Below are 23,439 nucleotides of genomic sequence, written 5' to 3'. Positions count from 1 at the left end.
GCTTCTCTGAGTCGAGGCCTGTAACTACTGGGCCACAGGGATCAGTGCTGGGTCCATTGTTGTTGTCATCTATATCAATGATCTGGATGATAATGTGGTAAATTGGATCAGCATATTTGCTGATGATATAAAGATTGGACGTGTAGTGGACAGTGTGGAAGGTTTCCAAAGCTTGCAGAGGGATTTGAACCAGCTGGGAAAATGGGCTGAAAAATGGCAGATGGAGTTTAATACAGGCAAGTGTGAGGTATTGCACTTTGGAAGGTAAAACCAATGTAAACATACAAGGTAAATAGTAGGGCACTGAGGGATCCAGGAATACAGATACAAACTTCCCTATAAGTGGCGTCACTGGTAGATAGGATCGTAAAGAGAGCTTTTGGTACATTGGCCTTTATAAATCAAAGTATGGAGTATAAGAGTTGGAATGTTATGGTGAGGTTGTATAAGGCATTGGTGAGGCCGAATTTGGAATATTGTGTGCAGTTTTGGTCACCGAATTACAGGAAGGATATTAATAAGGTTGAAAGAGTTCAGAGAAGGTTTACAAGGATGTTGCCTGGACTTGAGAAACTGAGTTACAGAGAAAGGTTGAATAGGTAAGGACTTTAATCCCTGGAGTGTAGGAGAATGAGGGGTTATATTTGATAGAGTTATAGAAAATTATCATGGGTAATAGAGAGAGTGAATGCAAGCAGGTTTTTTCCACTGAGGCTAGGGGAGAAAAAAACCAGAGATCATGGGTTAAGGGTGAAGGGGGAAAAGTTTAAAGGGAACATAAGGGGGGCTTCTTCACACAGAGAGTGGTGGGAGTGTGGAATGAGCTGCCAGATGAAGTGGTGAATGCGGGCTCACTTTTGACATTTAAGACAAACTTGGACAGGTACATGGATGAGAGATGTATGGAGGGATATGGTCCAGGTGCAGGTCAGTGGGACTAGGCAGAAAAATGGTTCGGCACAGCCAAGAAGAGCCAAAAGATCTGTTTCTGTGCTGTAATGTTCTATGGTTCTATGGATGGGGTAAGAAGGGGAAGAGGGACATTAACGGAAGTTAGGGAAACCAGTGTTCATACCATCAGGTTGGAGGCTACCCAGACGGAATATAAGGTAGTGTTCCTTCAACCTGAATATGGCTTCATGTTGACAGTAGAGGAGGCCATGGTTAGACATATCAGAATGGGAATGGGACATGGAATTAAAATGTGTGGCCACTGGGAGATCCTGCTTTCTCTGGCGGACAGAAATTAAGTGTTCACCGAAAGTCTCCTAGTCTGCGTCGGGTCTCACCAATATATAAAAGGCCACGCCGGGATCACTGGACACAGTATACCATACCAGCTGACTCACAGGTGAAGTGTTGCCTCACCTGGAAGGACTGTCTGGGGTCCTGAATGGTGGTGAACGGGATTCCACCACCAAGCACATCTTTCCCTCCCTCCCTCCCTCTTCCTGCTTTCCGCAGGGATTGCTCCCTAAGCAACTCCCTTGTCCATTCGTGCCCCCCATTCCTTCCCACCGATCTCCCTCCTGGCACTTATCCTTGTAAGTGAACCAAGTGCTACACCTGCCCTTACACTTCCTCCCTCACCACCATTCAGGGCCCCAGACAGTCCTTCCAGGTGAGGCGACACTTCACCTGTGAGTCAGCTGGTGTGGTATACTGCGTCCGGTGCTCCCAGTGCAGCCTTCTATATATATACCCGACGCAGACGGAGACTGTTTCGCTGAACACCTACGCTCTGTCTGCCAGATAAAACAGTATCTCCCAGTGGCCACACATTTTAATTCCATATCCTATTCCCATTCTGATATGTCTAACCATGGCCTTCTCTACTGTCAACATGAAGCCACACTCAGGTTGGAAGAACAACACCTGATATTCCGTCTGGGTAGCCTCCAACCTGATGGCATGAACATTGATTTCTCTAACTTCTGTTAATGCCCCCCTCCCCTCTTGCCCCATCCTTTATTTATTATTCCCCCCCCCACCTTTTTTTCTTCTTTTCTCTCTCTGTCCCTCGCACAATCACTCCTTGCCCTCTGGTGCTCCCCTCCGCCTATCTGTCTCCCTAGGTCTCCTGTCCCATACTCCCATCCCATCCCTTCTCCATCTCTGCATCCCTTTTGCCATTTAACTTTCCAGCTCTTAGCTTCACCCCTCCCCCTCCTGTCTTCTCCTATCTTTTTGGATTTCCCCCTCCCCCTCCCACTTACAAATCTCTTACTATCTCTTCTTTCAGTTAGTCCTAACAAAGGGTCTCAACCCGAAACATCGACTGTGCTTCTTCCTCTAGATGCCTGGCCTGCTGCATTCCACCAGCATTTTCTGTGTGATGCTCGTAACATATTAGTTGATTGGCATTATCTTTTTTTGAACATATGATTAACTTATTTTAAATGAATTTAAGGTGGCCATTGTTAATTGGGTTTTAACCTCTGTAGACATAATTTCAAAATATTTGAAATTGTTTATTTCCTCAAGTATTATTTGTTTTGTCTTTAGTCAGTAGTGTTAACGTATAACTTTGTAAGAAGAGTCTGCCAATCAATGACAGGTATAAGGGATAGTACATACTGTAACATGCTGTCTGCCTATTGGATGGTTTTTGGGTCTTGGGGAGAAGGGGCGGGTCTATTAGATTAGGTGTTTTTCAACTGGGCAGTCCTGAGAGGTTTTCCTGTCTATCATGTTGCTTTTTTCCTCTCTGATCAAGTCCATGCTTTGTTCTCCCCTGAGGGTTTGGTCTGCACCTGTGCAATAGCTTACTTTACAAATTCTTACTTTAAAGCCTTATTATGGATGTTAGTAAAATTAATATAATATCTTGGAATCTGAACGGCATGAACCAATCTATCAAGCAGAGAAAGATCTTCAAGAAATTAAAAACACTTCGAGCTGATATTATTTTTGCGCAGGAGACTCATATCCGTAGGGAGGATGAAAATCGTTTTTTTAAATTTTGGAGGGATTCTCAATTTTAGTCCTTATCAGTAACTAAAATTAGAGGGGTATCTATTTTTATTAATTCTAAAATCCCTTTCATACATTTTAATACTGTTACTGATTCAATTGGAAGGTACTTAATTGTTACTGGTTTATGTGGTCAAAAGGTGGCTCTGGTATGTGTTTATGCACCTAATTTAGATAGCCCTAAATTTTTTAAGAAGCTATTTTCTGCGCTGCCGAATTTAAATGAATACAAGTTGATTATGGGCGATGACTTTAACTGCTGTCTTAATCCTTCGGTTAATCATCAACCAATCCGTTGCTACCTAATAAGGCTGTGACCTGTATTAATTCTTTTTTATTAGAATACAGTTTGGTTGATATCTGGAGATTTATGCATCCTAAAGATAGGGATTTTTCTTTTTTTCACATGTATATCATAAATACTCAAGAATTGATTATTTTTTGTTGGAGACGCAATTGGTGCCCCTTGTTGACAACTGTGCATATGATGTCATCATGTTGTCAGACCACGCACCTGTGAAATTAACATTGAAGTTCCCTGACAATATACTGAATGCATCTCAGTGGAGGTTTAATGCTACATTGCTGCAGGATTCAGCTTTTGTAAGTTTTATTAAAGAGCAAATTTCTCTATTTTTTGAATTAAATACAACTGAGGGAATGTGAAATTTGGTTATTTGGGATACGATGAAATCTTTTCTCAGGGGACAGATAATTTCTTATTCAGTAGGTTTAAGAAGGAAAACCAAAGCGAAACTTCTAGTGATTACTAACAGGATTAAAGAAATAGATAAAGTTTATTCAGTAACACCTAGTGAAGACCTATATAAGGAAAGTGTGGAACTTCAAACACAGCATGATCTGCTTTTAACTTTTTTATTGAGCAGGAACTTCTTAAATCTAAAAGTCAATTTTATATATACTGAGTTAAGTCAGGCAAATTGTTGGCTGGTCATTTAAAAGACAGATTTTGAAAATACGAAGAGCTGATAGAACTGAAACGTCAGATTATCAGGAAATTAACAAGGCACTTCTGGATTCCTACATTAACCTTGATAAATCTGACTTTTCAGACAATACTACTTCTAGGAATAGATTTTTGCAAAAATTGAACATACCTAAAATTTCTATTCAAGATATGAACACATTAGATGTACCTATTAAACAAGAGAAAATAGCAAGGTCTATATCCTCTTTTCAATCTGGGACCGGATGGATATACAGTGGAATTTTTTAAGACTTTTACTGAAATACCTAAACATTTATGTCAAATTTTCACTGATTCTATATCCTCTGGGACTCTCCCAAAAACTTTTTATGAGGCATCAATTTAATTAATTCCTAAAAAAGAAAAAGATATAGCTGCATGCGCCTCTTTTGGACCAATCTCTTTACTAAATGTGGATTCTAAAATTCTTTCTAAATTATTGGCTAATAGGCTTGAGAATATTTTACCTAAGTTATTCCTAATGATCAAACTGGATTTATTAAGAATAGATATTCACATTTTAATATTCAGAGGTTATTGAGCATCATTTATTCCTCTCCATCCAAAAAAACCTGAATGTATTGTTTTCCTTGACTCAGAGAAAGCCTTTGATAGGGTGGAGTAGTGTTATTTGTTTGAGATCTTAGAAAGATTTACTTTCGGTCTGGGTTTAATTTCCTGGATCAAATTGATCTATCAAGCTGCTATGGCTGCGGTTATAACTAACAATGAAAAATCTCCTTATTTTAGACTATACAGAGGTACCTGGCAGGGCTGTCCTCTCAGTCCTCTGTTATTTAACTTGGCTTTAGAACCTCTGTTCAGGATTCCAATAATGTTCTGGGTATTAAGAGAGTGGATAAAGTGCATAAGGCTTTGCTGTATGCTGACGACTTGTTACTCTCTATTTCAGATCCTAAGAAATTATTCCTTCTATGTTATCTATATTTTCTGAATTCAGTAGTTTTTCTGAATATAAATTAAATTTACACAAAAGTGAGTTATTTCCTATTAATAATCACTTGGATCAATACGATCAAATACCTTTTAGTATTGCTAAATTTACTTATCTTGGTATTAAAATTACTAAACATTTTAAGGACATGTATAAATATAATTTTCTCCCATTAATTGATTATATGCAACAAATACTTTCTAAATGGTCTCCTATGTGGCTATCATTAATTGGTCGAATTAATGCTATTAAAATGATAGTTCTACCGAAGTTCTTCTATACATTTCAAGCAGTCCCTTCCTTTGTTCCTAAACTGTTTTTTGGTAGAATAGACTCTAAAATCTCAGCCTATATTTGGAATAATAAAAATCCTAGATTAAGTAAACCTTTATTGCAGAAATCATAAAAGGACAGTGGTATGGCTTTGCCGAATCTTATACTGTACTACTGGTCAATTAATATTCGATACTTTACCTTTTGGATTCATTACTCAGACATACATGACTGTCCTTTATGGGTCAATTTGGAGAAAACCTCGGTGAAGGGGTATTCTTTTGGCCTCTTTACTGGGAGCTCCTCTTCCTTTTCTGCTCTCTAAGATTGGTAGACCTCAACCCTCATTATTATACATTAAGAATTTGGTTTCAGATTCGCAGATTTTTTGAGTTAAATAATTTTGTACTTTCTAGTAAAATCCATCTTAACTATGTTTTTAAACCATCAATTTTAGATCAGGCCTTTTTAATTTGGAAAATCAAAGGAATAATAAACTTTTTGGGATTTGTTTATAGGGGATTCTTTAACGTCTTTCACTCAGTTAGTGGATAAATATGATTTATCTAATGCACACTTTTTTTTAGATATTTACAAATTTTAGGAATTTTTTACGTATTTTAGCTTCCAAATTACCCATCTGCTTATCCACCTAATATGATAGATACCCTTTTTCAGGTTAAACCACTTCAAAAAGGATTGATAGCTACAATTTATAAATGGTTATTGAATTTACGAATGATATCTAACGATAAAATTGCAGGTGCTCAGAAATTGAAATTTCAGGAGTTACTTTCAGATAATCAATGGAGTAAAATTTTTCATTTGGTAAATACTTCATCTACTTGTGCCTGTCATTCCTTGATACAGTTCAAGGTAGTGCATTGGGCACATACGTCAAAGGATAAATTAGCCTCTAGTTTTCCCAATATCAATCCTATTTACAATAGATGTAATATCGAGGTGCCACTTTAACACACATATTTTGGTCTTGCAGAAAGGTGGATCATTTTTGGAAAGATGTCTTTAAAACTTTATCAAAGTCTTGGATCTGGACTTACAACCAAATTTACTTACAGCAATTATTGCGATTATTCCATTGGAAGCAGGATATATTCCTGTTTCTGCTCAGCAGATGATAGCCTTTTCAACTTTACTGGCTAGGAAAGCCATTTTACTTAAATGGAAGGATTCTAATCCACATACTGTATTTTATTGGCTTTCCTCCATGTCCTGTTTAAGTTTAGAGAAAATAATAAGTCGGACATTTGATAAATTATTTAAATTTGAAGAAACCTGGTGACCTTTTATTCAATATTTTTATATGATTTGATTTATTGATCTTTGGACTGACTCTCTTCCAGTTATTTTTCTGAAGTTTTGGATTTGATCAGAAAGTCTTTCTTTTCTTGGCTTTACTCTCAGGATGGACTGCCCAATCCTTTTTTTCCCCTTTTTGTTTTTGTTTGTAGAGAATAGTGGGGGGGGGGGGTTCACATAAAAATTTCAAAAAGTCTTTTTTCTCTTCAGGAATTGATAAGAAGAGAATTAATTATTTTTTCCTTATCATACATTCTATATCAGATTAATACTATGCATGATTTTGATAATGTTTATTTCACCTTCTGTATGATTTGTTATTGATATATATATATCTGAGATAATTCTCCTCTTGCTTGTATATATGCTCTTTGTAAATCAATAAAAAGATAGAAAAAGAAAGATGATTGATTGAGATACAACACAGAGTAGCCTCTTCTGGCCCTTAGAACCACACCACCAAGCAATCCCCCGATTTAATCCTATCCTAACCACTGGCCAAATTACAAAGACCAGTTAACCTACCAACCAGTATGTCTTTGGGCTGTGGGAGGAAACCAGAGCACCCGGAGGAAGCCCATGCAGTCACAGGGAGAACATGCAAACTCCTTACGGGCAGCGTGGAAATTGAACTTGGGTCGCCTATACTGCAAAGAATGGTGTTGCCGTGCCACCCTTATAAGACCATAAGACACAGGAGTAGAATTAGACTATTTGGCCCATCGGATCTGCTCCACCTTTCTATCTTGGCTGATTTATTATCCCTCTCAACCCCATCCTACTGCCTTCTATCCCATAATCTATGATGCCCTTACCATCGAGAACCTATTAGCCTCCGCTTTAAATATACCCAATGAATTGGCCTCCACAGCCACCTGTGGCAATAAATTACACAGATTCCCCACCCTCTGGCTAAAGAAATTGTTCCTCATCTCTGATCTAAAGCGATTTTGAGGCTGTGCTGCCTGATCTTAGAGTCTCCTATTAATGGAAATATCCTCTCCACATCCACTCCAATTATGATGGCCAACTCTCTTCTTTAGATTTTATACCAACAGCTAGCAGGCATGCTCAGTTAGTAATATGTAATCCAAATGGATAGCTGGCACTAGAGAGGCCTCACTTGATTATTATGAGAAGTTTTGGGACCCTTATTTAAGAAAGATTGTGCTGACAGTGTGAGCCATGTTGTATTATGTGGGCAATCATGGACTTTCAATGAATATGATAGTACTTGGGCATTTTTTTCTACAGAACTGGTTTGCCATTACCTTCTTCTGGGCAGTGACTTTACTAGAAGGGTGACCCCAGCCATTATTAATGCTCTTCAACAACCCCGATTCAATTTCTGCTGCTGCCTATAAGCAGTTTGTATGTTCTCCCCCTGACCACGTTTCCTCCGGGTGCACTGGTTTCCTCCCACATTCCAAAGACATACAGGTTGGTAGGTTAATCGGTCACTGTAAATCATCCTGTGATTAGGTTAGGGTTAAATCAGGGGTTGGTGGGTGGCTGGAAGGACCTGTTTCCCACTGTATCTCAGTAAATAAATCAGAATCAGATTTAATATCACCAGCATATGCCATGAAATTTGTTAACTTTGTGGCAGCCTGAAGACACACACTCAACGATTCAGGAACAGCTTCTTCCCCTCTTTCATCCGATTTCTGAATGGACATTGAACCCATGAACACGTCTCTTTGCTTTATTTTATTTCTATTGTTGCACTACTTATTTAATTTAACTATCTAATATATACATTATACAATTCACATTTTTTCTATTATTATGTATTACATTGTACTGCTGCCACCAGGTTAACAAATTTCACAACATATACCAGTGATATTAAAACTGATTCTGTCCTTGGAAGTTGTGAATGCTGAGAACATTAAAAATATTCGAGGTTGAGATAGATAGATTTTTGGAATAATAGGGAATCAAGGATTAGGAGCTTAAACACGGCTGCTGCCTCAGTCAGAATAGCTCTCTGCCCCTCTCACAATCATTCCTTGCCTGCTCTCCATCTCCTTCTGGTGCTTCCCTCCCCCTTTCTTTCTCCCTAGGCCTCCCATCCCATGATCCTTTCCCTTCTCCAGCTCTATATCCCATTTGCCAATCACCTTCCCAGCTCTTAGCTTCACCCCTCCCCTCCTCTCTTGTCCTATCATTTTGCAATTCCCCCTCCCCCTCCTACTTTCAAATTTCTTATAATCTTTCCTTTCAGTTAGTCCTGACGAAGGGTCTCGGCCGGAAACGTCAACTGTGCTTCTCCCTATAGATGCTGCCTGGCCTGCTGCGTTTCACCAGCATTTTGTGTGTGTTGTTTGAATTTCCAGCATCTGCAGATTTCCTCGTGTTTGAATGGCAGGGTTCTTATTTCATGCCTGTTTTTACAAGGCAGCAGATGCATGAGTGTTTTCTTCTCCCTAGATGGAAGTGTACCTTGCAGCCGTCAGCTTCTTATTGGCCAGTCTCGTTCTGCTTTTCTTCCTTCTTCCCATCCTGCTTAAACACAACAGCAGAGCTGCAATTTTCTGGCACGCTGTCCTGGAAAAGAAGATGGCAGAGCTTATAACTGGAATGAGCAGAGAGAACAGAATTTTAGAATACGTGTTGCAAAGTGCTGTGCGAGGTGATGCAAAGAGTGTGGTGGACAGCATAGACAAGTACTGCAGGGAGAAGGAGTGGGCAATGAACGTAGGGGATGAGAAAGGTAAGCTTTTTTATATTTAACAACATGTCATAGTTACATATAACAATATTGAATGCATTATTTTGGTATGGTCCTTGTCATCTGGCTCTTTGGCACAGCCCAAACCCCAAAGTTACTTAGAGACTCACTATCTAGCATCTCAGGTAACGAGCTCTTTGGACCTGTGCAGAACACTGGAGAGCATTGAGCTCCACAGCTTTTAACGCACCTTAATTGATTAATTGTTGTCTAACAAGAATTTTAATTATTTAGGGTTCCTTGTGTTCTTCTCCACTCTCTGTAACATGGTCTCCTGGTGCTTTCTGCTTAAACTCGTTAAGTTTATTTTGATGGGCTCAGGGATTCTGTGTTACACGTATTATTTAAGTGGATGCCCGATTAGCGCTAATTGAGAGGTCCTAGTTTTGAGAATGCTGCTTCTTGTGGTGTCACTAGGCCGAGCCAAGAGGTTGTTTAGGAATTATTGTTGCCATCTCTACATCAGAGTCTGTCCATCCTCTGCATATCGGGACAACTCACCTTTCTTTGTGTGTGTATTGAACAGTTCAAAGTTTAAAGTAAATTTATTATCAAGGTATGTAAATGTCATTATATACAACACCAAGTGTTTGTATCATGGGAAGGACATACAACCTCCTTACAGAGGAAGCCAGAATTGAACTCTGAACTCCGACGCCCTAAACTGTGACAATGAAGGCCCTTTGACTCTGGGGGTGTTCAGGGCTTCCTTCATCATGTCAGTAGCTTCCTCTCAGTTTTCACTACTGTCAGTCACGTAAATCCCGGGTGGAGACTCAGGAATACCGTTACACTCACATGTAGAAGGATTCTTCATTGTTGTTCCCATAGCAATTTTGTTTTACCAGTCAGGGTTGTTAGCCCTCAGCTGAACTCATGAACCTGGAGGACTGGTGAGCCACTGTTAATCTGGCCTCTGCCCTTTGTCCTGTTTGGCATGGGTGACCCTACCAAGAGCCCCTGACTCCAGCTAACGTAGCTCTCTGGGTCATTGAGGTATGGCAAGCCTCCAAACCCTACAACGAGTTTGTGGTCCCCTTGGAGGTGAGCTGTAATAGCCTTCCGCTGTGCTGAATTCACAGTCCACAGACCGAAATGCTGAATTATGATTCCTAGATTTCAAATGTAACTGGGATTTTGATGTAAATTTCCTTTAACACTGGACAAAAGAGTTGGTTTATTATTTGCCAGTATGACCTTTCTTGGTGAAAGTAGTTTTGGTTTTCATTCAGCTACAGCAAGCTGGCAGGTTTATCATCTGGCTTCTCTGATAAAAATCTGTGTGGGGTTCATGCCTTAAATACTAAATGACATCCATGATTAATGAACTGCATGAGAAGACAATGTACTTCAGCTAAAATGTGGCGCTGAGGACTGCGTTCCTGTCTGTTACCATGGCAGCTATCTACTGGCTAGGCTGAGTCAAGGGACATTGTAGATTACCTGCCAAATTCAATATAAAAGATACTGATATGATCACAGAATAATTTACCCTTTGATAGTAAAATGCTGGAAAACATTGTTTTCAAGGGAAAGGTACTGATCTAAGTCATTACACAAATCCAAGTTTGTAAATAGGATTTAAAATTTGAAATTAAATAAGACCATAAGATTTGGGAGCAGATTTAGGCCTTTTGGCCCATCAAGTCTGCTCTGCCATTTCATCAGAATCAGGTTTATTATCACCAGCATGTGACGTGAAATTTGTTAACTTAGCTGCAGCAGTTCAATGCAATACATAATCTAGCAGAAACAGAAAAAAACAGTAATAATAAATAAAATAAAATAAAACAATAATAAATAAACAAGTAAATTACACATATTGAATAGATTATTTAAACATGTGCAAAAACAGAAATACTGTATATTTAAAAAGTGAGGTAGTGTTCAAAGCTTCAAAGTCCATTCAGGAATCGGATAGCAGAGGGGAAGTAGCTGTTCCTGAATCACTGAGTGTGTGCCTTCAGGCTTCTGTGCCTCCTACCTGATGGTAACAGTGAGAAAAGGGCATGCCCTGGGTGCTGGAGGTCCTTAATAATGGACACTGCCTTTCTGAGACACCGCTCCCTGAAGATGTCCTGGGTACTTTGTAGGCTAGTACCCAAGATGGAGTTGTCTAGATTTACAATCTTCTGCAGTTTCTTTCAGTCCTTTGCAGTAGCCCCTCCATACCAGACAGTGATGCAGCCTGTCAAAATGCTCTCCACGGTACAAATATAGATGTTTTTGAGTGTATTTGTTAACATGCCAAATCGCTTCAAACTCCTAATAAAGTGTAGCCACTGTCTTGCCTTCTTTATGGCTACATCAATGTGTTGGGACCAGGTTAGGTTCTCAGAGATCTTGACATCCAGGAACTTGAAGCTGCTCACTCTCTCCATTTCTTATCTACCTATGAAGGTTGGTATGTGTTCCTTCATCTTACCCTTCCTGAAGTCCACAATCAGCTCTTTCATCTTACTGACGCTGAGTGCCAGGTTGTTGCTGCAGCACCATTCCACTAGTTGATATATTCCTCGCTCCACATATTGCTCACTCCTGTACTCCCTCTTGTCACCACCTGAGATTCTACCAACAATGGTTGCATTGTCAGCCAATGTGTAGATGGTATTTGAGCTATGCCTAGCCACACAGTCATGTGTATACAGAAAGTAGAGTGGTGAACTGAGCACACACCCCTGAGGTGTGCCAGTGTTGATCATCAGCCAAGGGGAGATGTTTTCACTGATCTGCACAGACTGTGGTCTTCTGGTTAGGAAGTTGAGGATCCAATTACAGAGGGAGGTACAGAGGCCCAGATTCTGCAACCTCAATTAGGATTGTGGGAATGATGGTATTAAATGCTGAGCTATAGTCGATAAACAGCATCCCGAAGTAGGTGCTTGTGTTGTCTAGGTGGTCGAAAGCCGTGTGAAGAGCCATGGAGATTGCATCTGCCGTTGACCTATTGTGATGATAGGCAAATTGCGATGGGCCATGGCTGATCCAATTTCCCAATCTCCTTCCTTCTCCAAATAAACCTTTGTGCCCTGACTAATCAAGAAGCTATCAACCCCTGCCTTAAATATACCCAGTGACTTGGCCTCCACAGCCTCCTGTGGCAATGAATTCCATAGATTCACCACCCTTTGGTTAAAGAAATTCCTCCTGAACTCCATTCTAAAAGGACACCCCTCTATTCTGAGGCTGTGTCCTCTGGTCTTAGACTTTCCCACCATAGGAAACATCCTCTCCATATCCAGTCTATTGAGGCCTTTCAATATTTGATAGGTTTCAATGAGATCACCCCTCATTCTTCTGAATTCCAGTGTATACAGGCCCAGAGCCATCAAACGCTCTACAAATGACAAACCTGGAATTATTTTGTGAACCTCCTTTAAACTCTCTCCAAAGTCAGCACATCCTTTCTTAGATAACAGGCCCAAAATTGCTCACAATACTCCAAGTGAAGCCTCACCTGTGTTTCATAAAGCCTCAATGTTACATCATTAAATGTGTTAGTGAACAGAGATTCCTTGTTTTTTTGCATTTAAGTCTATTGGTATTTGTTCCTGCTTTACTGAGGGACATATTCCAAGCAAAGACAATGGAGTGAATTCAAGTTTCACAAGAGGATCTCACAAAGGTAAAACCCATTGGGCATACTCCAGTATGGGTCTGAGAGTTACCCACACAAACAGGGAAGGTCCTGATCTGTACATGTCCAGAGGGTCTCTCTCGCAAGGCTTGGCTGACTGAGACTACTTTAGTCCTCTCACAATTGCTGGTCCTAACACATCGATGCAGCTATAAAGAAGGCAAGACAGTGGCTATGTCTTGTTAGGGGCTTGAGGACATTTGGTATGCCCCGAAAAATATTCAAAAATTTTACTCAAGAGCATTCTGACTGGTTGCATCAACTACCTGGTATGGGGGGGGGGGGGTGGGGGTGTTGCTGGCTACTGCTCAGGATCAAAGTAAGCTGCAGAGAGTTGTAAGCTCAGTCAGCCCCATCATGGGTACTAACCTCCAGAGTATCCAGGACATCTTCAAGGAGTGATGCCCCAAAAATGCGGCATCTTGTCATGAAGGACACTCATCACTCAGGACATGCCCTCTTCTCACCAGGGAGGAGGTACAGGAGCCTGAAGACACACACTCAATGATCCAGTAACAGCTTCTTCCTCTCTGCCGTCGGATTTCTGAATAGACATGTGTTACAATCCAGCAACAATGAATATATGATTGAAACAGAGTTTTTATAACAAATAAAACATTTATTAAAAAAAACTTCAAAAAGTGAACGAACAACTAACAACCAGCAGTCAGCTGCAATACGGCAACTCAAACAGTTCTTAAAGCGATGATGCAAAAACGGTTCTCAGAAGTAGTAATGAGAAAGTCCAAAATGATTTACAGTCTGTTAAAGGATAGGCTTTCCTTAATAATAAATTCTCTTTCGTGGCGTTACTGCTGTTCCCAGTCAAAGTATGTTATTCCCCAGAGGACTTACGATCGAAGGAAATAAAACGGCTTAAAGGCACTGACCTTCCTTTGACAAAACTTCGCATCCAACTCACTGCTCTTTTGGCAAAGCAGAAGTTAACATGGACACAGGTCACTAATCCCTCATGTGAAGATTAAGCAAAGGTCGAATCTGTTTCACCATCAACATTAACTCCTTTCAATCTTTCAGCTTCCCGAACTTTGACGAATCTTCACTCTCCAACTTGATTTTAACTGGCAGTATTGCAGCAGAGTTGCCGGCAATAACCTTCGACTTAAGGCAGAAAGTAAAACTCCACTTTTAAATGAAACTGCGTCATAACATTGGAATACGCAGCAGTGTGGAGTCACTACCGAATTCAACCATGGACTGCCCACGTCACAGGGTGGGGTTCTCCTTTTATACCTAGTTGAAAAAAACTATCACATGACCTCTCATTGGCAGGAAAATGACGTCACTTCCCCCATCACAAGACCATTACCTCATGTCCAGCATAGCTTCAATTACATCATGGTCACTTGACAGGTACAAGCTACCCATGGGTATATAACACCTTGCTCCAAAAAATAAATTTTGAACTGTCGACAGCAAAATTTTAACAATTAACTATTTACGAAAAAATACAAACATACAAAATTTACAATGTACACAGTATACATAGTATTATCATACATCAACTGACAAATTATTACCCAGGAGTGTTACAAATGTTAAAATATCACTCCATAAAAAAAAATTGTACATTCAACATCAAGATAGACAATCAGCAATTACATTATCTTTACCTTTAATATGAGTTATCACAATATTGTACTCTTGTAACATCAAACGCCAATTTAATAACCTTCTGTTTTTGTTTTTCATCTTACTCAGAAACACTAACGGATTATGATCAGTGTAAATGATAAGTGGTTTTTGAGTTGTACCAACATATACATCAAAATGTTCTAAGGCTAAAACAAGAGATAACAATTCCTTCTCTATTGTTGAATAGTTCCTTTGATGCTTATTAAATTTCTTAGAAAAGTAAGCTATGGGATGATCAACCTCATTACCCTCATTCCTTTGCATTAATACTGCTCCTGCAGCCTCATCACTAGCATCTACAGCTAATGAAAGAGGTTTTTCAAAGTCAGGTGCCTTGAGCACAGGTTGTTGACATATCATAGTTATCAATTTTTCAAATGCTTCTTGACAAGGCACTGTCCACACAAACTTCTCATTCTTCTTCAAGAGGTTAGATAATGGAAGGGCAACATTAGCAAAATTCTTACAAAATTTTCGATAATATCCTACCATTCCCAGGAATCTTCTGAGAGTTTTTTTCCCAGTTGGAGTGGGAATCTCTAAAATTGCCCAAACTTTTGTCTGAACAGCAGCTACCTTACCTTGACCCACAACATAACCAAGGTAAGTTACAGTGGCGTATCCGAATTCACTTTTAGCTAAATTAATAGTTAAGTTAGCTTTTGAAAGCCTTTTAAATAATTTCTCCACCGCAGTAATATGTGCTTCCCAAGTATCATTTCCTGTCACTAAATTGTCAATATAAGCATCTGTATCCTTTAATCCCTGAATCACAGAGTTCATCATCCTCTGGAAAGTACCTGGGGCATTCTTATCCCAAATGGAAGAACATTATATTCATATAACCCAGATGGAGTTACAAACGCAGAAATCTCTCTACCTCTGTCCGTTAATGGAACACACCAATACCCTTTCAATAAATCAATCTTTGTAAGGAACTTTGCTTTTCCCACTTTACACGATCATCTACTCTGGGAATTGGATATGCATCTGTTTTCATTACAGCATTCACCTTCCTATAGTCTGTACAAAACCTAATGCTACCATCTGATTTTGGCACCATAACACAAGGTGAACTCCAATTCGAGTTAGAAGGTTGAATAATATTATTCTCTAGCATATATTTAATTTCTTTCTCAGCAAGTTCACATTTTTCCATGTTCATCCTATATGGATGTTGTTTAATGGGTTTGGCATCTCCAACATCTACATAATGTGAAGCTACAGTGGTTCTTCTAGGAACGTCTGGAAACAAATCTTTATATTTAAAAATTAATTGTTTCATTTGCTGTTTCTGCACTGGTTGTAAATGTGCTAATTTCTCATCAATATTTTCCAGAATGGTTGAGTTTGGTAACTTGACAGAAACAATGTTGGGTTTAGAATGAGTTTCAGATGAATCATCCATTATGTCCCTAGTGAGATCAGACTCATTATCATTAGCCACAACAGTCACAGTAGCAAACTGTTTCTCGTAATATGGCTTTATTATATTTATATAGCAAAGTTGTGTTGGCCTTCTGCGTTCTGGAATTTTTATCATGTAATCCACATAATTGATTTTAGACACAATTTCATAAGGACCATGAAATCTAGCTTGTAAAGGATTCATTTGCACTGGGAAAAGAACCAGCACCTTATCTCCAGGTTTAATCGTCCTCATCCTAGCTTCCTTATTGTACCAGGTTTTCATTTGCTCCTGAGCCAATTTTAAATTTTCCCTAGCTAATTACAAGCTTTATGTAATCTGTCCTTAAATTTCAAAACATAGTGTAACAAATTAGTGTATATCTCTTTATTAATCCATTGTTCTTTTAATAAGGCTAAATGTCCTCTAACTCTATGCCCAAATACAAGTTCAAATGGACTGAAACCGAAGGATTCTTGTACTGATTCCCTTACTGCAAATAGAAGTAAGTGTATATCCTCATCCCAATCATTTTCATTTTCCACACAATACATTCTTGAGGGTAGAATGAAACCTTTCCAAGGCACCTTGTGATTCTGGATGGTATGCAGACAAAGTGATTTGCTTAGCTCCCAATTTATAAACTATCTGTTGAAACAATCCGGACATAAAATTACTGCCTTGATCAGATTGTATTTCCTTAGGCAACCCAAAATAAGTAAAGAATTTTATAAGAGCTGGAATAGGTTGCAATGGAGCCACTGGTGTAACTTGATTTGGTTTACCCACAATTTGACAAGCATGGCACGTTTTACAAAACATCGCCACATCTTTTCTTAAACCAGGCCAATAAAAATGTTTTAAAATCTTGTCCACAGTTTTCCTTACCCCTTGATGTCCACCCAAGAATACACTATGAGCTAAAGTTAAAATCTCATTTTGATAAACTTTAGGAACAACTACCTGGTAAACAACATTCCATTCATCACTTGCAGGAATTGTAGGCGATCTCCACTTCCTCATCAACACTCCTTTTTCAAAATAATATCCTACTGGCACCTTCTCAATTTCACTATCTGGTAGAGCTTTTTCTTTTAATTTTATAATCTCAGGGTCTCTACTCTGCTCTGCTATCATCTCCTTCCTGGACAGAGACAAATCTTCATCGTCAGACTTACTCCAAGAACCTTGTTCAAACAATGAGTGTAAGAAAGTTTCTGACACATCCTCAAAAGTCGAATCCTGAGTTGAACAGTCACGAGTCACCTTATTCTGCTCATAAATCTTTTTAGCCATAGCTTGAGTTACAACACAGGAAGAATCTGTGTTAGAATCCATCCGTGGTTCCTCTGACTCTATTGTCAAATGCACTTCAGGGAAAACTTGTCCACCTGCCAAATCATTACCTAACAATAAAGAAATATCCTTCACAGGTAAGCTAGGCTGTAATCCTACTTTAACAAGTCCTGTAACTAACCCTGATTTTAACTTCACTTTATGCAAATATACAGGCATAAGGCACTCCCAACACCTTGTATATAATTTACCTCACCAGTGTCAGACTCTTCATTAAACTTTAAAACACTGTCTAACATCAGTGATTGAGAAGCTTCAGTATCCCTAAGAATTTTTATTGGCACCAGAGTCGATCCTTCTTCCAAGGATACAAACCCTTCAGTTATAAAATGATCATATCCCTTTTTAACTTGGTTGAATTCTAACAAAACTTCATTTGTGTTTATCAAACCCTGTGATTTTACAGGTGTTTCAGTATGTTGCACACAAGCAACTGGGACTGCTTCCTTCTCTTTTTCCATTCGGAAACAGTTAGCTATTACATGACCAGCTTTCTTAAAGTAATTACAAATGGGACCAAACTGTCTTTCCTTCACAGGTTTTCCTTCCTCCTTACCTTTCTCACCAACTTCTGGTTTAATTTCTGATTTACCTTCATTCACTGTGTTATTTTTCTTTTTAAAAGTTCTGTCCTGAGGAAATTTATTCTTACGGATTAAAGCAAGCCAGCAGGCAAGTTCAAATAACCAAGTGGGTCTGGAATAAAAATGGTGATGGTAACTAACTACAAAGGTGTCCAGGAACAAAGAATGCTTAACCAGTCTGGTTTCTATGTAGTCCTGGACTTGCAGAACCATCCACCATCATTTTCAAAATGATCTTGGAAATTAAAATGTCAACTGCTATGAAATAACTTAGCTGCAGAAATCAGAACTGTTGTACCTAATCTACATCAGAATTAGAATCAGATTTACTATCAGTGACAGATCGTGAAATTCTTTTCATTTGTGGCAGCAGTACAGTGTGTTACAAGGACGTCCCCTTAATAATAGCATTCAGTTCGGCAATGAGAGATTCTGTACTAACTGACAAATGCCTTCATTGTCTCAGCTAAAAAGTGCACGGGCTCACAAGCTAACTAACTGTGTGCATGCTCGCTAGGTTTCCCTGATCCTCCATGGACAGTCAAAGAAAAAGAGTCTGTGCTGGCCAGGTGTTCCTCGTGATCCCGATGTGAACCCCACGTGTCCGGCTCAGGGTCCTCAACATCCGTGAGGCTTAGTCTCCGGAGAGTTGTCACTGCTTTGTGTGTGGATAGTCAGAGGCTTTTTCCCAGGGCTGAAACGGCTAACCTAGGGCATAGTTTTAAGGTGTTTGGAAGTAGGTACAGAGGAGATATCAGGGTAAGTTTTGTTTTATGCAGAGAGTGTTGAGTGCATGAAATAGGCTTCCGGTGACGGTGGTGGGGACGGATACAATAGGGTCTTTTAAGAGACTCCTGGATAGGTACATGGAGTTTAGAAAAATAGAGAGCAATGAGTAACCCTAGGTACTTTCCAAATTAAGTATATGTTCGATACAGCTTTGTGGGCAGTAGGGCCTGTATTGTGCTGCAGGTTTTCTATGTTTCTATGCTTTCCCTCGAAGCTTCTTACTTTTAAACATCTTTATCAGTTCAAATGTTGCATTTCAATCTTGTTGGCTCAGGTTCATCTGACTAACCTGTGTTAAATCCCCATTGCATGTAGCCCAGGGTAACAAGCAATATTGTTTTATAGCCTTCGCCTACAATCTCATAAATCAAGAACTTTTGTTCTTTTCACTCTGGGCGGTTCAAACAGCGTCACCCAGACACTGGGCCCAGATGACGAGATTACTTACTCAAACCTGCCGTGTTACACAATGGGCATGTCCTTACTTGAGAATGATCATTCGCAGAAACTCTCTGTGCCCACTTTCAACTGCTCTGATTAAGTTACCCCAGGGCAAGCATCAGTTCATCAAACAGTTCACAAAATGGCGGCTACATGGACAGTCTCACAAAATGCCTGCCTCCATTCCTGTTCACCGATTGGCATTCTTTCTGGTCAATGAGTGTAATACATAAAAAGTAAGTAACAATAAGAAATATAAAAAATAAATAAGTAATGCAAAAAGAGATCAAAATAGTGAGATAATATTCATGGGTTCATGGGCTCATGCTGACAGTTTAAATGGTTCGGCGTGAACTAAATGTGCCAATATCCATTACATTTCTATGACTCTATGACCCTTTCAAAAATCGGATGGCCGAGGGGAAGAAGCTGTTCCAAAAATGTTGAGTGTGTGCCTTCAGGCTCCTGTACCATTTCCCTAATGGTAGCAATGAGAAGAGGGCATGTCCCGGAAGGTGACTGAGCTTCATAGTGGGCGCTGCCTTTTGGAAATGTCCGTGGTGCGGAATGGGCTAGCGCCCATGATGAAACTGGCTGAGTTTACAGCTCTCTGCAGCTTTTTCTGATCCTGTGCAGTAGCCACCCCCCACCCCATTCCGGATGGCAATGCAGCCAATCAGAATGCTCTCCATGGCACCTCTGTAGAGATTTGTCAGAGTTTCTGATGACATGCTAAATCTCTTCAAACTCCTAATGAAATATAGCTGCCAATGCGCCCTCTTTGTAATTGCATCAATATGTTAGGGGCGAGGATAGATCTTCAGAGATGGTGACCCCTGGAATCTGAAGCTGCTCACCCTTTCCACTGCTGACCCCTCAATAAGGACTGGTGTGTGTTTTCCTCAAGTCCATATTCTTGTAGTCCTTGTTCTTCCTGACCAAGTAACAATGATGTTGCTGCAAGCAAGTATGAATTTTCACGTACTTCACTGTACTTGTGCACAATAAACTTGATGTTAACCCTTTACTGCACTCAGCATTGTGTGACACCTTTCGGGGGCACTATTATCATTATATGCCCTGTCATATGACACCATCATTACGTGCCATTCATATGATGTTGCAAACATGGTGACCATAATAGTTCTTGGCTAATTTTTCTACGTTCATTATTGGCCTCTTCCAGGCAGTGTCTTTACAAGACGGGTGACTCCAGCCATTATCAATACTCTTCAGAGATTGTCTGCCTGGCGTCAGTCGTCACATAACCAGGACTTGTGATATGCACCAGCTGCTCAAACGACCAATGACCACCTGCTCCTAGGGCTTCATGTGACCCGGGTGTGGGATGGTGGGGCGAGGATGGGGGCTAAGCAGGCCTAAAGTAACTTGCAGGCTAGCGGAGGGAAGGAACACTTTACACATCCTTTGGTAGAGACTTATCTCCATCCTGCCACCCATTTCAGGGGATAGTTAGTTGTAAATGGAACAATATTTCTCAAAGCTTAGGAGGCCCATTAGAGTATTCACTTACACCCCATGTACTTCCAGCTGATCTGTTCTCTCTCACACGTCCATCAATTCCTTACCACTCATCTACCCTGGGGTCAACTTACAGTAAGCAAATAACCTACCAGTCCTGATGAAGGGAACCGCCCTGAAATGTCGACTGTTTATTCATTTCCATGGACACTGCCTAGCCTGCTCAGTTCCTCCAGCATCTTGTGTGTTTTGCCTTGGATTTCTAGCATCTGTGGATTTTCTCTGTTTGTGAACCTACTGACACAGACTCAGGATGTTTGAACAAATGAGGGCATCCAGGAGAAATCCACACCGTCACAGAGAGAATGCATATCTCCACACAGCGATGGATACGGGCACATGGTAGCAGTTAGTGTGATCCCTTACAGCTCAGAGCATCGGAGTTTCGAGTTCAGTTCCATGGCCTCTGTAAGAAAGTTTGGACATTCTCCCTGTGACTGCATGGGACACCTCCAGGACCTCCCACAGACCAAAGGTGTACCAGTTGGTAGGTTAATTCTCCTGTGATTAGGCTAGGGGTAAATCGGTGGCTTGCTGGGTTGCATGCCACAGTAGGCCAGAAGGGTCTATTTTATTGCTAAATGAAATATGATGAAATAAAGGCTAGCCATGACTGTAAGCTGTGAGCAGATTTCGTAACAGACGTTTGCTGGAAGAGGTTCTCTAGCCACTGCGTGTTTGGTACCCTAGAGACTGTTCTAACTGACTGCATCACCATCTGGTACGGGGGGGGGGGGGGGTGCAGAGTGTGGATGCCTACTGTGCAGGATCGAAATAAGCTGCAGGGAGTTTAAACTTAATCAGCTCCATCATCAGTCTGCCTCCGTAGTATCCAGGACATCTCCAAAGAGTGATGCCTCAGAAAGGCAGTGACCATCATTGAGGACCCCCATCTCTCAAGACATCCCTCTTCTATCAGGGAGGAGGTACAGGAGACTGAAGACACACACTCAATGATTCAGGAACAGCTTCTTTCCCCCGACATCCAATTTCTGAATGGACATTGAACCCGCAAACACTACCTCACTACTTTTTTATTTCTATTTTTGCACTATTTATTTAATGTAACTATATATTTTCTCTCATTGTAATTCAGTTTTTATTATTGCTGCATAGCAACAAATTTCATGACATATGCCAATGATTTTAAACCTGATTCTGATTCTGATACTTGCTTGAAGGAGGAGCACAGGACTGGGTAACTATGATTGGGAGACCTGTCCCACATGCAGGAGGTAAACAACAGCAAAGATTAGCTTTATTTGTCACATATAAATCAAAATATACAGTGAAATGAGTCATTTGTATAAACGAACAATACATTCTAGGTTGTGCCGGGGCAGCCCACAAGTGTCACCACACTTCCTGCACCAGCGAAGTGTGCCCACAACTCACTAACCCTGAGCCGTAAGTCTTTGGATTTGTTGGCAATGAAGAATCTGCAGCACCAAGAGAAACCCACGGGGAGAACATACTCACAGTCACAGGGAGAACGTACAAGCTCCTCACTGACGGTGGTGGGAATTGAACCCTGATTGCTGGAACTGTTGTAGCGTGAGGGAAGAGCAGGTTCAGGGATCCAATCACAGATTTAAAATGGGTACGTTGAATATTTACTTAAAAATGAAGAATGAGGGATGGACTTCCAGGTCATCAAGGGAATAGTGGCGTAGGGAAAGGTCTCTCGACAAAAAAGGTAAACTGCCCCAAAGCCGAAATTAGACAAATATTTAAAACTGAATAACTATATTAATAAAAGGAGCATGGATGTTGGCTAAGGACAAGAGTAAAAAGTCCGCTCAGAAGGTTGATAAAAACAAAGAGACGCAGCGAGACGACGGGCCTAGCTCCCCCACCGCTAGCCTGACGGAGATAATGAGGAAGAATCAGTGAATTTGACTTTGATTCTCAGACAGATTCGCGAGTTCCGACGACAGGAAACAATTGGAAGATATTAAAGGAGAAATAGTAAACACTAATTTGAGGTTAGACAAAGCTGAAGCGAGGATTGTAGCGACTGAGGAGAGGCTGCAAAAAGCAGAGGAAGTGATAGAAATAATGCTAAAGCTGCAAGAGCAGCTCCAGTGGAAGCTAACAGACCAAGAAAGCCGCTCAAGAAGGGAAAATGTGAGGATCTACGGCGTTCCCGAAGGATCTGAAGGTAAACCCGCATTGATGATTCCCTTCGTGGAGAAGCTGCTTAGAGAGAATCTTGATATACCAGACGTAAAAGGCCTACAGATAGAAAGGGCTCACCGTGCGTTAGCTCTGCTGCCCCTGGCAGGCGCCCATCCCAGATCAATTGTAGTCAGATTCTTCAGCTACAGAATAAGGGAAGAGGTGCTTAAACGTGCATGGCAAAAGAAAGGTTTCATGTTGAGCAACTGTAAAATCAGCTTAGACCACGATTACGCACCGGAGACCCTTGCCAGACGGAAGGAATATGAGGAAACATGGAGAGTCCTGAAGGAAAACAATATCAGACTCCAGACCCTGCATCCAGCTCGGTTAAGAGTCTTTTAGAACGAAGGGATAAAAACCTATGCTACAGTAGAAGAGGCAACGACGGACATGGCGGACCGAGGTCTACCTATAAAAGTTATCACCCAACCGGAGTCGTTACTGGAGAGGATTTGGCAAAAGTCATGGCAGCCAGCGCAGGGAGGATGCTACAGAGTGTCAAATTACAAGGAAAAGCTGCAAATATTCAGACGCAAACGGACAGAGAATATAGATTAATCAAGAGAAATGACTGAAAAGAGTAAATTGGACTTGAAGGTAAA

The 23,439-nt window shown here is 40.4% G+C and overlaps 2 protein-coding genes across 3 annotated transcripts in view; one reads left to right on the top strand and one right to left on the bottom strand.

Moving 5' to 3' along the window:
* LOC132407732 (catechol O-methyltransferase-like) overlaps window positions 1–23,439 on the top strand; it is a 75,958-nt gene that overhangs the window by 8,963 nt on the left and 43,556 nt on the right. For both annotated transcript variants that reach the window (XM_059994665.1, XM_059994666.1), the window contains exon 2: window positions 8,943–9,225. In XM_059994665.1, coding sequence (XP_059850648.1) covers window positions 8,943–9,225 — 283 coding nt within the window. The remainder of the gene's footprint in view (window positions 1–8,942; window positions 9,226–23,439) is intronic.
* LOC132407731 (uncharacterized) overlaps window positions 13,530–23,439 on the bottom strand; it is a 35,286-nt gene continuing 25,376 nt past the window's right edge. The window contains exon 2 of the mRNA XM_059994663.1: window positions 13,530–22,977. Within this exon, the coding sequence (XP_059850646.1) occupies window positions 16,479–17,459 (981 nt within the window). The 5' untranslated portion in view covers window positions 17,460–22,977 and the 3' untranslated portion in view covers window positions 13,530–16,478. The remainder of the gene's footprint in view (window positions 22,978–23,439) is intronic.

Source organism: Hypanus sabinus, chromosome 18 (genome assembly GCF_030144855.1).
Source record: "Hypanus sabinus isolate sHypSab1 chromosome 18, sHypSab1.hap1, whole genome shotgun sequence".
NCBI classification, from domain to species: Eukaryota; Metazoa; Chordata; class Chondrichthyes; order Myliobatiformes; family Dasyatidae; genus Hypanus; species Hypanus sabinus.
Note: the sequence above shows the minus strand (reverse complement) of the source record. Positions and strands in the feature narration are given on the sequence as shown.